At 39.9% G+C, this 17,987-nt stretch overlaps 1 protein-coding gene across 1 annotated transcript; it reads right to left on the bottom strand.

Annotated features, from left to right (window-relative positions):
• Window positions 1-2,968: 2,968 nt before the first annotated feature.
• Window positions 2,969-13,059, bottom strand: gpib (glucose-6-phosphate isomerase b). Its single transcript, XM_010896591.2, has 18 exons — window positions 12,857-13,059; window positions 11,150-11,240; window positions 9,183-9,251; window positions 8,816-8,935; window positions 8,478-8,561; window positions 8,252-8,398; window positions 7,561-7,632; window positions 7,415-7,459; window positions 7,278-7,331; window positions 6,661-6,721; window positions 6,472-6,515; window positions 5,454-5,606; window positions 5,068-5,197; window positions 4,878-4,954; window positions 4,396-4,524; window positions 3,927-4,002; window positions 3,745-3,811; window positions 2,969-3,606 (listed from the first exon to the last, which is right to left on the bottom strand). Exons 1-18 carry the CDS (start codon window positions 12,973-12,975, stop codon window positions 3,483-3,485), a joined length of 1,662 nt encoding a protein of 553 aa, XP_010894893.1. The 5' UTR covers window positions 12,976-13,059; the 3' UTR covers window positions 2,969-3,482.
• Window positions 13,060-17,987: the final 4,928 nt, after the last annotated feature.

Below are 17,987 nucleotides of genomic sequence, written 5' to 3'. Positions count from 1 at the left end.
AAACTGTCACTACGCGTCGCTAAGCGTTGGCATTAGGTCAGCATGCGTCAACATCTCTGTGGGACATTTAAAATAACATCAATGTGCAAAATCAGGCTGTTCTGGAATGTAACAATGTAATATGTGTCCGGAGTGAACTTCTCAAATGTCATTGTCACGGTATGTGTTTACACTCACAGTGTGTTTTATCCAGTATGACTTCAAAGTCCTTACTGTGAAGCACAAAGGAAAAAAATAAAGCTCTAATAATTACTTAGGTGATGATGGGGTATGTAAAAAGTACAACGTATTATTCCATGTTTAACAAGTACTTGACTGTATTTATCATGTTAGACAAATTCACAATTAAGAAAATTTTTTACTTTCATTTACCAAGTCATTTTGTTTCTAATTTGGAACCTACCTCATCTGTTGAACAAAGAAGAGTACCTTTACAGCTCTGCACAAACCCCAACTGGCTAACACAGCAAATTCTCTCCCAGCTGTTGCTGCCTGTTTGCTTTGTAAAACCATCCAGATTTCGCAGGTTCACATTCTGCTTCATAAAACCATCCTGATCTTGGGCAGAATGTGAGTTTGAGATCAGGACGGTTCTGGAAAATGTGATTATAGACCTGAACGAGCAACAATACCACGGCCATGGTAGTGTTGAGGAGGTTTTGATCTTGATCAGTGGCAGTTCCTAAACAGGCCAGAGTGAGAATGACTGACAGGTCAACCAAGAAACAATGGGGAATGTAAGGGGCTAGGCATTGTTTTGGAAACATCCAAAAAATGCGCTCTGAACTGGCTGTCATATTAATGTTCAAATATCTTGGTTTTAATTGGGCAATTTGAGCTACCTTCTTGAATGTAACAGTGCATGAATCCTAGAATGGTTTGGTAGGTAATTACTCGACAGTCTACTTCTTCCAGTAGTGTTGTCCTTGACCAAGCAGTTTTAAATGTAAATCAATTCAATTTCTTCTCTCCCTTCTCTCTTCCAAATTATATCCAAACTCACTTGTTATGTTCTGTGCTACTAAGCCTGAAATAACTAAAGCTAAGTTATGTTTGAAATATAGAGTTGTTGCCAAGCAACAGGACTGCTTAGCCCATCACCAGTGTCTAGGGTCCCTGGGTTTTTCTCTTTGTGCTCTTAGGCACTCGGCAAATTATGAACAGGAGCAGTTTGATACAGAGAAAAATAGTACTTCTAGGTTTGTAGCTAGAAGCATACAGTATTATGTAAAAGCATTGCAAGCAAAGGCGATATGAAATGTACTTTCTGGTCTTTCAGTATTAAGTATGATGAGTCCTTGTTTGTTTCAATTTCAGAGTAATCATTTTTAATGGTGTTTTTGTCATAGATCAAAGAGCTTAATGATGATTTAACTCACATTGAGGGGACCGCATACTGTATTTCTTTCCAGATGTATTTCTGCCGGTTGTTTGTTTTTCTCTGGGTATGGATGATACTTAACGGTTTGTGAGGTCTGAGGATTTGTGGGGATGGAAAAGAGAGGACATAGGCTGACCTCTGCCCCTGTGTTCCAGAGAAAAAATACAGCAGTGATTTGTTGGGAGACTGGTTTGGTTTACACAAAATCTAAGGTCCTCTAGTGCCACCTAGTGAAGTCACTTTAAAGTGACAGTTACATTCCCCATTAATAAAATAACTTTGGATCATCATTTGAATTATAGACACCGCTCAAACAATTAAGGGAACACTCAAATCATACATCGGGTCTTGATGAACAAAAATCTATTTAGGATAAAATCTTTGATTACGTTGTTACATCATATTGTTGAGAACAAAATTATGTAAAAACAGTCAATGGAAACCAAAATCCCCAGCTGATTGGGGACTGGATTCAAACTCACACCAAAAATCTAAGTAAACAAAAGAAATCACAGGCTGTTCCAACTGTGTGAATTTCATTATGACAACTCATAACGTAACTCAGTAGTGTGTATGGCTCCCACTTGCCTGTATGCACTCCCGACAACATCTGGGCATGTTCCTGATTAGATGGCAGAAGGTGCCCTGGGGGATCTCCTCCCAGACCTGGATCATGGCATCAGTGAGCTCCTGGACAGTCTGAGGCGCTACGTGGAGGTCTGTGCGACCCTCCAAGGATACGTCACTCCAGACCAACATTGACCCACCACCAAACCGGTCATGCTGGATGATGTCGCAGGCAAGATAACGTTCACCATGGCGTCTCCAGACAGTCATGCGCTCAGTATGAACCTGCTCTCATCTGTGCCAATGGCTGAGCTGCCAACTCTGGTGAATTGAACTGCACGGTGTTGGACTGTGAACACAGGTTCCACTAGAGGACGTCGGGCCCTCACAACACCCTCATGGAGTCTGTTTCTGACAGTTTGTCTGTAGCCACCACCTGCAAAACCAACTCTTTTTAAAATTGCTGCTAGTTTACATTGCTTTTTTTTTTACATATCTCTTAATTCTTACTACGTAGATGTCGTGCGCCATGTCACAATTTCATTGTGCAGGATGACGCTGTTATTCAGTGCATTTGATAAATAAACTATTTGAACACCTGTTGGCACTTTCATTTGCATTAAAACAGGAAACACGGATTCACAATCACTTATGATTCCTACCTGGACAGATTGATATCCCTGAAGCTTGACTGAGTTGGTGTTATACTGTGATTGTGTTCTCTTAATTTTTTTGAGCCGTGTAAATTGCATTTTCGTCATTTATAAGGCTTATACAGGTCTTATAAAGACCAACTTACTGTAATGGTGCATCAACCTTGACAGTGGTCCCACATGGAAATCAAACCCACAACCTTACTCTATAAAGGACCATGCTCTACCAACTCTGACACTGAGATCTGTTTATCGTTACCCTCTGCACAGCAGTTAATACATCGCTAGCTAGTCTGCATGTTTATGTGACCTTTTTCAGCTGCCATGGTGGGCTTAACAGATGTTGCTGGGGCAGTCCCACCTTAAATTATTTCTTTGTTTTCATACTTTTATTACACATCAACAACAAAAGGTAGGACAGAATGTGCCAGAACTTTACCCAGGTGTGCACTGGCATATCCTGGGGCCAATAGCTTGGACTCCTTGACCACCCCCGGCCAGCTGTGGTGGGTTTTTAACAATCCCATTGTTATCCTGCAGGCTTGTCTGCATCTCTGCATACTTGTGAACTGAATCCAGGCTAGAATCATTTAGGGACAAGACGCTTCTCTCAAAATCCGCATTCCCCATCAGTGACACTGGACAGTACGGGATGTAAGTTACACTGCACTCCACAGGATCTCTTTACAGTAGCCTTCAAATCCCTTTAAATCAGTATTACTCAAAAACATTCCTAGGTATTTCGAAGTGAGATGACACAACAGGCAGACATGATGTCAGATAAAACAGTGCTGCTGTTCCTCTTTGTGGTCTACCATCACTACAGTTCAGACAGCCTAATCAGAAGGGGCTGGGCTGGGGAGGACAGGAGGGTGCTCTCATTAGGCGTGGTTCTTCTTGATGAAGTTTATGAGTCCGTTGGTGGAAGAGTCGTGGGAGTGGACCTCTTCTGTGCCCTGCAGCTCAGGCTCAATCTTTTTACACAGCGCCTTACCCAGCTCAACTCTGAGAGAGAGAGAGCAAGACAGAGAGAGAGAGAATCGAACGTCAGTGAAACATTGTTTGGTACAACTAAATAGGACATACTGTAGGTTCAGTCAGTAACATGTCATTATAAAGCTTGTTTTGTTTTACAACACTTACCCCCACTGGTCAAAGCTATTGATCTCCCACATTACACCCTGGATAAAGATCTTGTGTTCATACATAGCTGTGAAACAAACAATCACACAAGAAATTATTATTGGGAGCGTAGTAAGCAATGCAATGATTACGCTGAATATTTTTTTAAATCATTAGTTGTTGGTTCACTACTCAGCTCTTACCAATAAGTGCTCCCAGTGTAAATGGGTTCAGCTTCTTGAAGACAATTGAGTTTGTTGGCTTGTTTCCCTGGAATACCTTACATTAAAACAGGAGGAAAGACTGTTAATATGTATACACTGTAAATATGCAGTGTCATTTTCTGTAGTATGACACCAGGGTTTAGACCCCTAGAAAGTCTTGGGCTGGATCAAGGCTGCAGTTAACTTGCACCATGAGAATCAGAATCACAAAGGGTTTCATTGAATCAGAAAGGATTAATTGCCAGGTAAGTTTCACAACAAACAAGGAATTTGTTGTGGCCCTTGGTGCAACAATCAATACAACACAAAAGGAATAAGGGAAGTAGGAACAAATAAGAACAGAGGACTGAGCATAAAAATAGTAGACTGCATTAATAAACTACTAAAAATAACAAAAAAGTATATGTAAGGTGCAAGATTTTGTCCAGTTGAGGGTGCTTCCACTCACTTTGTGTGGCAGGATGGTTTCTAAAGCATCTCCAGACAGGCCACTAGCCTCCAGTTCCTTTCGAGCCTCCTCTGTCGTCTTTCCCTTCATCAGAGCCTCAGTCTGGGCCAGGAAGTTGGCCATAAGAATCTACAAACAGACACATTCCTGTTATCATGCTGTGTAATATACAATTGCTGAAGTGAATTGACAACTAGGCAGTCATTTTATTATTTAGATACATCATATAGTTTGTTCAGTAGAGCACTGTCAGTGGCATGGACGATGTTTGTTTTGATCATCCTAATGTTGGACCTATGTTCCAGCACACTAATAAATGCAAACTTGCATCGTATTCAAGGTTTAAATGTCAGAACTGATCTGCCCTAAAAGAAATAATGAATCCTTACAAAACCTCTATATTAATTATAATCCATACAGCAATTAACTTTTTCTACAGGATTATTTTACTGCTGTGTGTCTCAAATTAGATATAGAGGTACCTTGTGGTGCAGACCTTCCCTGATTGGGTGCTGTGTCTGAACAGGGATGAGAAAGTCAGCAGGGACCATGCGGGTTCCTATGGAGTGCAATCACATCTGTCACCAACCGAACACTCCAAGTCAATATATTAAAGAGTGAATGCAGCGTTGTCTTGATAACAGTTAGCTGAGCTGAGACATCAGCCAGTACCTTGGTGGATGAGTTGGTAGAAGGCGTGCTGTCCATTGGTGCCAGGTTCTCCCCATACGATGGGGCCGGTGTGGTAGTTGACACGTTTGCCATGTATAGTAATGTATTTTCCATTGGATTCCATGTCACCCTACAGAAATCCAACTTATTTAACATAGGCCATGGTAGATCTCAGTTACATTATCATTTTATGCTTTCGTGCAAAATCACTTTATCACATTAAGTCTGAGAATGCAGCATAAAACACACCTGAAACCTTTTCCACCAGTACAATTATGAAGAGATTGCACTTGAAGATCAGAAAAAGCACAGTGATTTGTCAAACTAGACACTTTCGTCAGTGCGTTTTCCTTGTTCTTGCAGTGTAATTTCGGTGATGGACTGACCTGTTGAAAGTAGGCAGCGAAGCGGTGCATGTACTGGTCATATGGCAGCAGGGCGTGGGTTTCGGCCTGAAAAAAGTTGATGTACCAAATCCCCAGGAGTGCCAGGAGAATGGGAGCGTTCTTCTCCACAGGTGCTGTCTTAAAGTGGTTGTCCTACAGTAAGAAGAGACATACTTTTTTCTCACCCAATTCAGATCATATACAGTGCCTTCTGAAAATAGTGGGATAGCAAGGGATTTTTTTTCTTTCGGCTCTTTATACCAAAAGTTCGGATTTGAAAACAAATAAATTGTCAAAATTGCTTGTACTTTAGGAGACAGCATGTTTTTGTGCACTTCAGAATGAATTAATTAGTTACATGTTCAGTGAATACAGGTTAGTCAGTTTCATTAGCAGCCATACCAAATTGCCCCCTCCACCATTTTTCACCAAAATGGTGGATGTGTTTTTTGAGTATGTTTCCAATGCAATTTTTGGGGCTTGGAACACACAGTTTCAACTCATTAATTTCAATGGTACTAATAATGCTAATTCCAGACTTGGACAGGGGTGAATAATAGCTTATTATGAAAAATGTCAAGAACAACTCAGGGGAAGCAAATATGAATTTAGGTCAAACTATACCTTTAAATGAAATGGTGCCAATAATTGTGGCACATGTATTGCAGAACAATATTTGTTTTATGATAGGAATAAATAAAATTATTTCAATTCTTTATCTTGTTAATATTTTGAATGAAAGATCAAGATAATAAACAATAAATACTTTTTTCACATGCCATTTTGCTCATAATACAAAGGGTGCCAGTATTAGTGGAGTGCCACGTACATTTAACCTCAGTCGTTGTTTGATATCAAATCCAAATTTTTCAAGTCAATAATAAAAAACGCTTCCCTGTTCCAATAATTACTCATGCCACTGTATAATATTTGACAATAAGAAGAATTTAGGTAAAAAAGGAAATGTTTTCAGGGACTTTGTTATAACTAAAGAACATTTCAGAAGAGTTGATTCTACCATCCAGTGAGCGCCTTCAAGAAGCTTCTCAAAGTTTTCATAGCCTGAGAACAAAGAAAATACATGATCACTGGTGTTATATTACTAATATCTTAATTGAAAACGATTAAACACTACAATAAGATGACCCTGCACAGCGTCTGAGGAAGCTAATTAATGTCTGAAGTAAACCTATAACAATGTACCTACCGATGTGTAGAGCAATGGACAAGCCAATACAAGACCACAAGGAATAACGTCCACCAACCCACTGAAAAACAGAAAAAAGCCTCTTGGTTCCCTGTCTCTGTGTTACAGTCAATTACTTAAGCTTTAGAAGTTTCTGAACCTTCTCAGGACATCCCCAAGCACCCATAAATATAACAGAATGCACTCCACTGAAAATGATTTAGAATGTGAATACAATTTTATACACATGAGTTGTACGAGTTGTCTGAGAACAGCCATCTTCAATCTGACGTGAAACAGCATGGTACATTAGCGCAACTAACCTTTAAATACCAACAATCTAACTAAATGTAGCTTCCTGACCTTTGATGTGACCCAGCCTTTACAGTAACCTCTCTAGGGGAGAAGGTTGCTACCAATAATACCATATCTTTCGAGGGCAGAGCTAGAGAAGGCGGCTTCTGATTACCCCACAGCTGCCAGCCCGTGAGCCCAGACACCTACTTCACAGGTCAAAAGTATATACTATTTATAACTGTCTAAGTCTGCCAAAAGCCTGTAGATGCAGGGGGAGCACTGAACGTCACACAATGCACTGCACACATGGTATTCTGCATCTTCAGATAACATATACTCACATCCCAGAAGCCAAACATGTTGTCAAGGTCAATGCCAAAAGCTTTTACTAAAGGCTGCAGGAGAGAGGAGATAAAATAAGACAATTTGACTTTTTTGTTGCTGTTGCTTTTAAAAAATAAATAAGTTAGGAACCTACGGCGGCAGTTGAGAGAGCCACGAAGTGCTTTGCAACAGCGGATTTCTGTAAAGGACAAAACAATATTTAATCAAACAATGTATGTGATAATACACAGTACATCCATTCAACCACTTTCTTTGTATGTTTCTTAAAGGTCTACCCACATCTTTAGCATGCTCAAGGAACCACTCCTTGGCAGACGTTGCATTGGTGATGGTCTCTTGGGTTGTGAAAGTCTGAAAAGGCACACAGATCACTTGGTAACACAAAACACAGAATTCATGGCCCCGATTTTGTCAGATACAATTGAATCTATGCCCCTGTATCATCGCAATAACTTCCAACAGATTCTGGAGAGTTTGTGATCATGGCAACCCTCCTCAGATGTGTCCATGCCAAGCCACCCTACTTTTATCAATGCAGGTCCAAGAGCACAGAAAATCACCAGAGACCTATAAAAGTCAGTATGTGGCAACAGGGCTCAATGGGACCATGTTCATAACATTAATAGCTTGAAAGGCTAGCACTATACCCTCAATTGGCACAGCTGGGCAGTAGATACACAAGGTTGTTATTCTGTGTGAAATGGTGATTCACTGCCATTTGAAATTAATTATGTTATTTAGAGAACCGTTGAGATAAGGACATACTAAGGATATACAGGCAAGCCCAGGAGAGCCATTTCCTCTGTCTTCTCCGTTTTGCAACTTCTAATGGTTGAATTAAATGCAGCACTTGCATGTAATGGACAGTCATCTGTCAGAGCACAGCTGTGCCAATAGAAAAATGCCTAGTGAATGTCTCTAGTTTTTAGACACTGGTACCGTATAGTAAATATTTTTGAAAAGCAGACACCTTTGAAGCCACAATAAAGAGGGTGGTCTCAGCATTGAGCTCAGCAAGGGTTTTGGCGATGTGCGTGCCATCAATGTTGGATACAAAATGCACACGGGGTCCTCCCTTGGAATAGTTTTTCAGAGCCTCAGTCACCATCAGAGGGCCCTGGCAAATAACAACACAAGTGTTACACCCCAACTGCATTGCCATTTCCTATAAACAATTACTAGGTCATTCTATTTACCAGGTCAGATCCACCAATGCCGATGTTGACAACATCTGTGATGGACTTTCCAGTCCAACCCTTCCACTCACCACTGCGAACTTTCTGCACCAGATAGAAATGCCCAAACAGGAAGATAATTCAACATTTACACATAACCAATATCCAGTTCATCTAAAGCCCGCTAAATTTGTTACACCATGAATAACACAGGAAGGTGGCTGTTCCCTTTTTAAAAAAACATCAACTCTAGACCTTACAGTCATTGAAAACCATTAGAGTTGAAAATGCATTTGCTGAATGATGAGGTAATTGATACTATGAGAATGAATTTGACCTTTGTGTCTGATCCTACTCACGTGGCAGAACCCCTTCATCTTCTCCAGGACCTTGTTGACTTCAGGCATCACATCATGTCCATCTACCATGATGGGATGGTTGGAACGGTTCCTCAGAGCCAAATGGAGCACGGCACGGCCCTAACCACACAGAAGACTAGATTGTACACTAAGACAAATCATACTGATTACTGCAACTGTAACTGATTTGTTGATTTTTTTTGTTGGAACAAATCATTCTACAATAATATTTATCAAATTAAAATATATTATATATATATAACTTTGTGCTTCTTCTGATGGTAATTCCAAAGAACCATGCCTTGGATCTAAACCACAAAGCAGGGTTAAATGTGTTGGGAGTTAAAGGTAAAGCTCAGAAAAGCACCTCTGTGAAGTTGATCTTTTCTCCACTGAACATCTTGTCCCTGGCGCTCTCAATACCCCTTGACTTGCCCTAGAAAAGAAAAATATATATTTATTTGTTGCACAACATAATAATATATTTTTATCGATGCATACTGAAACTATAACTGGTGTAAAATGGCTAACCAGTTAATGTGTACACTGGTAGTATTGTGATCTCCATCACTACTGCAACTCACTGATGGTAGAGCTCCCTGCTTATGCCATCAAACCCCTTCAACATATCCATGATTCAACTGGGTTCACATTGTATGATTTTTAAGTAATTAATTTGCATTTTACTGCATGACACAAGTATTTGATACATCAGAAAAGCAAAACTTAATATTTGGTACAGAAACCTTTGTTCATGCGTTTCCTGTAGTTCTTGACCACGTTTGCACACACTGCAGCAGGGATTTTGGCCCACTCCTCCATACAGACCTTCTCCAGATCCTTCAGCTTTCGGGGCTGTCGCTGGGCAATACGGACTTTCAGCTCCCTCCAAAGATTTTCTATTGGGTCCCCTTTGCAGAAAAGCATCCCCAAAGAATGATGTTTCCACCTCCATGCTTCACGGTTGTGATGGTGTTCTTGGGGTTCTACTCATCCTTCTTCTTCCTCCAAACACGGCAAGTGGAGTTTAGACCAAAAAGCAAATTTTTTGTCTCATCAGACCACATGACCTTCTCCCATTCCTCCTCTGGATCATCCAGATGGTCATTGGCAAACATCAGACGGGCCTGGACATGCGCTGGCTTGAGCAGGGGGACCTTGCGTGTGCTGCAGGATTTTAATCCATGACGGCGTAGTGTGTTACTAATGGTTTTCTTTGAGACTCTGGTCCCAGCTCTCTTCAGGTCATTGACCAGGTCCTGCCGTGTAGTTCTGGGCTGATCCGTCACCTTCCTCATGATCATTGATGCCCCACGAGGAGAGATCTTGCATGGAGCCCCAGACCGAGGGAGATTGACCGTCATCTTGAACTTGTTCAATTTTCTAATAATTGCTAATAAAATTCTTACTGGTTGGTAGGTGATCAAATACTTATGTCATGCAATAAAATGCAAATGAATTATTTAAAAATCATACAATGTTATTTTCTGGATTTTTGTTTTAGATTCCATATCTCACAGTTGAAGTGTACCTATGATAAAAATTACAGACCTCTACATGCTTTGTAAGTAGGAAAACCTGCAAAATCGGCAGTGTATCAAATACTTGTTCTCCCCACTGTATGTGGTTAATATTGAGATAGTTGTTAATAAAAGGTTGTATGAAATACAATTTAGTAATGTACAAGAATTATGGGAATCACCGCTCAACAAAATTAAAATGGCAGTATTGGATCAGTACTTGGTATCAGCAAATATTAAAGTTTTTTGGAATCAGTTTCGATAACATTTTATTGTGCATCCCTACAGGAAATAGAACATTTGCTAGATCAACTCCCTAAGCAATGAACCTGTGCATAGTATTTAACTATCATGGTAGCAGCTTTAAGCTCTTTTTCAATATGGTGGGGCTGGGTCAAATGGGGAAGTTAATATCAGCTGGACCTTAAATTCAAATGGCAAATAACCTATTTATATAGCTTTCTCCCTGGCTTTGTGAGGATTGCAGCATTTGCGGGGTGACGGTAAAAACTGTTGTCGTCTGCCTGCTCAGAGTGCAACTGGTTGGAGCCCTGTATGGGGCTGTCGGACAGTGGAGAAAGCTGTTACATAAGTATGTGAGTGATGTTTATTTTTAGCACCAGTATGGTTGATGTTTGAACCTCACTGTACAACTAACTATAAGGTCATTAGTGTGTAACAGGATGGAAACTACAACACTGTCTTAGCCTATCCCTGCAACTTTATTTAAAAGGAGGTAAATGCTAAGTGGAGTTGTCTATGCATACAGTAAATGGTGTGTAATTTCAATCATGATATAGAAGCAGCCATTTACCAGTTCAAACAACATCTTCATGACATCCTCAGTGATGAGATTCTTAGAGTAATCAATCAGAATGTCTCCATGATCCGTCTTCAGTGTTGTGCTGTTTAGACGGACAATTGGAAAGGTTAAGTGATCTGAATCCCCAGAAATCCCCAGAAAGTTGAATACTACGTTTCTGGATTGAGTCAATTAACTCAATAGCCATTTGCCCACATGTACCTTTCAACAGCCCTTTTCCATGATATAGTTAGAAATCCATGGGAAACAGACCATTATACAACCCTGTTTCCAAAGAAGTTGGGACGCTGTGTAAAATGCAAATATAACCAGAATGCAATGACGTGCAAATCATTTATCCCTCTTTAATTGAAAATAGTACAAAGATAACACATCAAATGTTGAAAATGAGGAATGTTGTTTTTGGAAAAATACATGCCCATTTTGAATTTGATGCCAGCAGCATGTTTTAAAAAAAGTTGGACCAGGGGCATATTTATCAATGTGTTCCATCGCCCCTTCTTTTATTAATACTCTGTAAGTGTTTGGGAAATGAGGAGTTTTAAATGTGAAATGTTTTCCAATTCTTGCTTTTCCGGATTCACTGAATCTTTTAATGATATTATGTACCATAGATGATCCATCCATCCATCTTCTACCGCTTATCCGGGGCCGGGTCGCGGGGGCAGCAGTCTAAGCAGGGATGCCCAGACTTCCCTCTCCCCAGACACTTCCTCTAGCTCTTCCGGGGGGACACCGAGGCGTTCCCAGGCCAGCCGGGAGACATAGATGATGAGATCCCCAAACTCCTTGCAATTTTATATTGAGAAACGTTATTCTTAACTTGTTGCACTATTTGCCAACGCAGTCTTTCACAGAGTGGTGAACCCCTCCCCATCCTCACTTCTGAAAGACTCATCCTCTCTGGGATGCTCTTTTTATACCCCATCATGTTATTGACCTGTTGCCAATTAACCTAATTATTTGAGATGTTCCACCAGTTTTTTTTTAGCATTACACAACTTTTCCAGTCTTTTGTTACCACGGTCCCAACTTTTTTCAACCGTGTTGCTAGCATTAAATTCAAAGTGGCCATATATTTTTCAAGAAACAATAACTTTTCTCAGTTTCAACATTTGATATGTTGTCTTTGTACAACATTCTATATAGGGTTTAAATTATTTGCACATCATAGAATTCTGTTTTTCTTTACAGTTTACACAGCGTCCCAAATTTTTGGAAACAGGGTTCTATTTTCAAGGCAAGCAACAGACTTTTATGTGTACGGAAGTGCATGCAATGCACCAACCAAGGCATTTTCTTGACAATACTGACAGTAATACATACAGAAGACAAACCTTGTAAGAAACAATGCTGTGCGTTTTCAATGGTGTGGGTGCCCATTATGCTATATTTAGGTACTGTACTTAATATTTTTTTGGAAGGACACACATTTACAACTGAATGAGTCAGTAGCCTAAGCTCAAGACATGCAATAGCAAAAATCTCAATTGTAACCTTTTTTTGAGAGCTGTACATTTTTCTATTCATGATAATACATCATTTTCATTTAGCCTGTCTAGATCTAATAGCCAGCAGTTAGGAATTTAATTCAAACTTCACAATGGTGATGTTATTATTATTGTAATTACAGTTATATTATCTTAAACTATTTCAAATAAACACAGAACGTCAGAATTGAAAGTCAAGAATAAATACCTGAATTTGTGGAATCTGTCCTTGTCTTCCTCAAACATTTTCCTCATGTTAAGATGCAGAGCATGTTCTTGGTACCATTTCTCCAGTTTCTGGAAGTTGGGGTCATTTCTGAGTCCCATGGTGTCAAGAATTGCGTGGTACTTTCAGTTTAACGCTCCTGCGTGGAAGACTTGCTGAGGAACAAGGGGAAACGCTTTGGAAAGGCAACTAAACGTCGAAACTCGCCCCTCCTACAATAAACACGATCCTGTTGATTGACTATCCTACTTCACATTTCGGAAATGTAGCGACTATAGGCCACCAAGGTTATGCATTTGCCGTGACAGACTTTCTGTCAGCCTGTTTTAATATAACTATGGAAATCACCTCATATTGGCAACATTTAGTAGGTTAACTCCATTACCAGTTGCATGTTATAACATTTGATATATATTTTCAGAACTCAAAAATCTAAAGAAACGTTATCTGGCAGAGATATTAACCCCAATTGAAATTAGTCAAAGTATTTTATTTATTAAATAACATAGCGTCATTATAAACAATGAAATTCTTGTGACATGGCACACGACATCTTCACAGTAAGAATTAAGAAAAATAAAGCATATATACAAAACAATGTAAACTAGCAGCAATTCCAAAGAGAGTATGGGGTATATGTACAATATGGGTAGAAATATCAAATAGTACCCTATAAATATGTGTCATGTGCCTATGAATGCTAAAATATTCTAATGTACACTGAATGTACAAAGAAAGACATCAGAGCATTTGAAATCAATTAAATATATACACAAACAAACCTATACTCGTGTACTATATAGTTTCCATTATAAATAACATGAATGCCGTTGACACTGTGAAATTTGCAAATAATTTCATAACAGTAAAGTCAGTTTTGAATGTGCCTTTCAAATACACAGAGTAGGCCTATAATGCAATGTTGCTGAAATGTCAATGTTCAGTAAAAATAACTCCCAACTAAGTCAGAGAATGAGGCAAACGATACAGACGATGCACGTAGGACCGCAATTACAGATGTTTGGTTGCAAGCTGGACCCGTAGCTTCGTAATAAATTTTATGTGCGATTGGTGCACTACAATCGAAAACGATTTAGGAACGAGTAGATTTTTAATCGTTTCAGATCAACCTCGAGCTCGTCCGTTGCCCATGTCATTGGCAATGACTCAACAGCGCCCCTAGAGACATACAGATTAGGAGTTCTGACAAACGTTGGATAGTAGGCAATTGGACGCACGTTTGTTAAGAAACCGCTTTCATACTGTGGTGCAGCCACGGTACGCTGGTTCCGCGTGCAAAATTGAGACTTTTTTCCTATCACGGTCTCTGCCGATCGACAATGGGTTATTTAACTCAAATCAACCGTCTAAAAAACAGTGTAGTAAAATTATTTTACTACACTACTAGGAAAAATCATGCCATAATTATATTTAAAAAGTCACATTTAAAATGCAAAGCTTAAATATATATGCCTAAACTGAAATCTTTTAAATCTTTTATTGATTGAGAGAAAGATCAAATACGAATCTCAAAATGGAAAATGGAAAAGCTTAAATGTAAATACTTAAATTAAAATCTCAAACCGAAACAAATATCTATGTATTTTAGTCTTTGCACTTTATAATTTTCAATTTTATCTTTTGAATTTTACATTTGTCAATTGTTGTTTGACATTTTTTAGATTCAACTTTTCAATTTCGATTTAACATTTGGCTTTTCATTTTGACTTGACACTTGTCAATGTAAAAGAGGAGGCGTGGCCAAAGGCTGGTGGGAGGGTCTGAAAACGAAAGGGGTGCGGAGGCACCTTATGGATAGCAGGGAGAGCTGACTGCTGGGAAGCACACAGTTTGACAGGGCAGTATACACTCACCTAAGGATTATTAGGAATACCTGTTCAATTTCTCATTAATGCAATTATCTAATCAACCAATCACATGGCAGTTGCTTCAATGCATTTAGGGGTGTGGTCCTGGTCAAGACAATCTCCTGAACTCCAAACTGAATGTCAGAATGGGAAAGAAAGGTGATTTAAGCAATTTTGAGCGTGGCATGGTTGCTGGTGCCAGACGGGCCGGTCTGAGTATTTCACAATCTGCTCAGTTACTGGGATTTTCACGCACAACCATTTCTAGGGTTTACAAAGAATGGTGTGAAAAGGGAAAAACATCCAATATGCGGCAGTCCTGTGGGCGAAAATGCCTTTTTGATGCTAGAGGTCAGAGGAGAATGAGCCGACTGATTCAAGCTGATAGAAGAGAAACTTTGACTGATATAACCACTTGTTACAACCGAGGTATGCAGCAAAGCATTTGTGAAGCCACAACACGCACAACTTGAGGCGGATGGGCTACAACAGCAGAAGACCCCACTGGGTAACACTCATCTCCACTACAAATAGGAAAAAGAGGCTACAATTTGCACGAGCTCACCAAAATTGGACAGTTGAAGACTGGAAGAATGTTGCCTGGTCTGATGAGTCTCGATTTCTGTTGAGACATTCAGATGGTAGAGTCAGAATTTGGCATAAACAGAATGAGAACATGGATCCATCATGCCTTGTTACCACTGTGCAGGCTGGTGGTGGTGGTGTAATGGTGTGGGGGATGTTTTCTTGGCACACTTTAGGCCCCTTAGTGCCAATTGGGCATCGTTTAAATGCCACGGCCTACCTGAACATTGTTTCTGACCATGTCCATCCCTTTATGACCACCATGTACCCATCCTCTGATGGCTACATCCAGCAGGATAATGCACCATGTCACAAAGCTTGAATCATTTCAAATTGATTTCTTGAACATGACAATGAGTTCACTGTACTGAAATGGCCCCCACAGTCACCAGATCTCAACCCAATAGAGCATCTTTGGGATGTGGTGGAACAGGAGCTTCGTGCCCTGGATGTGCATCCCACAAATCTCCATCAACTGTAAGATGCTATCCTATCAATATGGGCCAACATTTCTAAAGAATGCTTTCAGCACCTTGTTGAATCAATGCCACGTAGAATTAAGGCAGTTATGAAAGCGAAAGGGGGTCAAACACAGTATTAGTATGGTGTTCCTAATAATCCTTTAGGTGAGTGTATATATACACAGGTGCTGGTCATAAAATTAGAATATCATCAAAAAGTTGATTTATTTCAGTAATTCCTTTCAAAAAGTTTATTTATTTATTCCACACAGATTGATATATTTCAAGTGTTTTTTTCTTTTAATTTTAATGATTATAACTGACAACTAATGAAAACCCCCTAATTCAGTATCTCAGAAAATTTGAATATTGTGAAAAGGTTCAATATTGAAGACACCTGGTGCCACACTCTAATCAGCTAATTAACCCAAAACACCTGCAAAGGCCTTTAAATGGTCTCTAGTTCTAGTTCTGTAGGCAACACAATCATGGGGAAGACTGCTTGACAGCTGTCCAAAAGACGACCATTGACACCTTGCACAAGGAGGGCAAGACACAAAAGATCATAGCTAAAAAGGCTGGCTGTTCACAGAACTCTGTGTCCAAGCACATTAATAGAGAGGCGAAGGGAAGGAAAAGATGTGGTAGAAAAAAGTGTACAAGCAATAGGGATAACTGCACCCTGGAGAGGATTGTGAAACAAAACCCATTCAAAAATGTGGGGGAGATTCACAAAGAGTGGACTGCAGCTGGAGTCAGTGCTTCAAGAACCACCACGCACAGATGTATGCAAGACACGGGTTTCAGCTATCGTATTCCTTGTGTCAAGCCACTCTTGAACAAGACACAGCGTCAGAAGCGTCTCGCCTGGGCTAAAGACAAAAAGGACTGGACTGCTGCTGAGTTGTGTTCTTTGATGAAAATAAATTTAGCATTTCCTTTGGAAATCAAGGTCCCAGAGTCTGGAGGAAGAGAGGAGGGGCACAGAATCCATGTTGCTTGAAGTCCATTGTAAAGTTTCCACAGTCAGTGATGGTTTGGGGTGCCATGTCATCTGCTGGTGTTGGTCCACTGTGTTTTCTGAGGTCCAAGGTCCAAGCCGTCTACCAGGAAGTTTTAGAGCACTTCATGCTTCCTGCTGCTGACCAACTTTATGAAGATGCAGATTTAATTTTCCAACAGGACTTGGCACCTGCCAGTAACTGGTTTAAGGACCATGGTATCCCTGTTCTTAATTGGCCAGCAAACTCGCTTGACCTTAACCCTATAGAAAATCTATGGGGTGTTGTGAAGAGAAAGATGCGAAACGCCAGACCCAACAATGCAGAAGTGCTGAAGGCCACTATCAGAGCAACCTGATATTCTAATAATATTCTAATTTCAGAGATACTGAATTTGGGATTTTCATTAGTTGTCAGTTATAATCATCACAATTAAAATAAATATACATTTGAAATATATCAGTTTGTGTTCAATGAATTTTGACAATATTCTTATTTTATTTAACGTCACGGTGAGCGAATCTCTTTGGCTTATCGTCGCCGTCAGTGATTCCCTTTGGCTTTACGTCGCTGTGAGTGAATCTCTTATGCTTTAGGTAGCCGTTAAAAGTTTCATTAGTGCTAATTCAGCGTTTTATATATTATATTTAATTTTAGCTGCCTCAAAATAGGCTCAATCATTTATGCTCTGTTTGTGGCGCTGAAAGGTTTGTTTGTGCTGCTACAGTTTCATACTGGATAGCGCATTGGTTTTACTAACCCTAACCCTAACCCTAACCCTCTTTCCACTATAGCTCTGTCACTATCGATTAAACCTATTTTTCCGTAGATTTGCTGGATGGGGGACCATCTTTACACAGGTAAATACCTTTAATCGCTTCTGCTCCAGTTGTGCTGCTGTCATTTTTTTTGATATTATTCCTAAAAAATATTTGATAGATAATTCCCAGGTCAGCCCCCCCCAAATCCTCCAAATTCACCCATAAAAGTATTGTTTGTGCTGGTTCCCAGCAGTCAGCTCCCCCTACTGTCCATAAGGTGCCTCTGCACCCCTTTCGTTTCAGACCCTCCCACCAGCCTTTGGGCCACGCCTTCTCATTTACATTGACAAGTGTCAAGTCAAATTTCAGTTTAAGCATTTATATTTAAGCTTTGCATTTTAAATTTGACTTTTTGAATTTAATTATGGCATGATTGT

The sequence above is a fragment of the Esox lucius genome, chromosome 2, assembly GCF_011004845.1.
Source record: "Esox lucius isolate fEsoLuc1 chromosome 2, fEsoLuc1.pri, whole genome shotgun sequence".
Lineage (NCBI taxonomy): Eukaryota > Metazoa > Chordata > Actinopteri > Esociformes > Esocidae > Esox > Esox lucius.
This window is presented reverse-complemented; position numbering and strand designations above follow the sequence as displayed.

Bases quoted from the DNA above. Each gene is read 5' to 3' on its own strand.
- gpib (XM_010896591.2), bottom strand. From the start codon at position 12,975: ATGGGACTCAGAAATGACCCCAACTTCCAGAAACTGGAGAAATGGTAC. The intron at 6,722-7,277 runs GTGAGTATATGT...TCTGTTTTTCAG, and splicing joins ACATGTTTGGCTTCTGGGAT to TGGGTTGGTGGACGTTATTC. The intron at 4,525-4,877 runs GTACCTCTATAT...GTCTGTTTGTAG, and splicing joins GGGAAGGTCTGCACCACAAG to ATTCTTATGGCCAACTTCCT.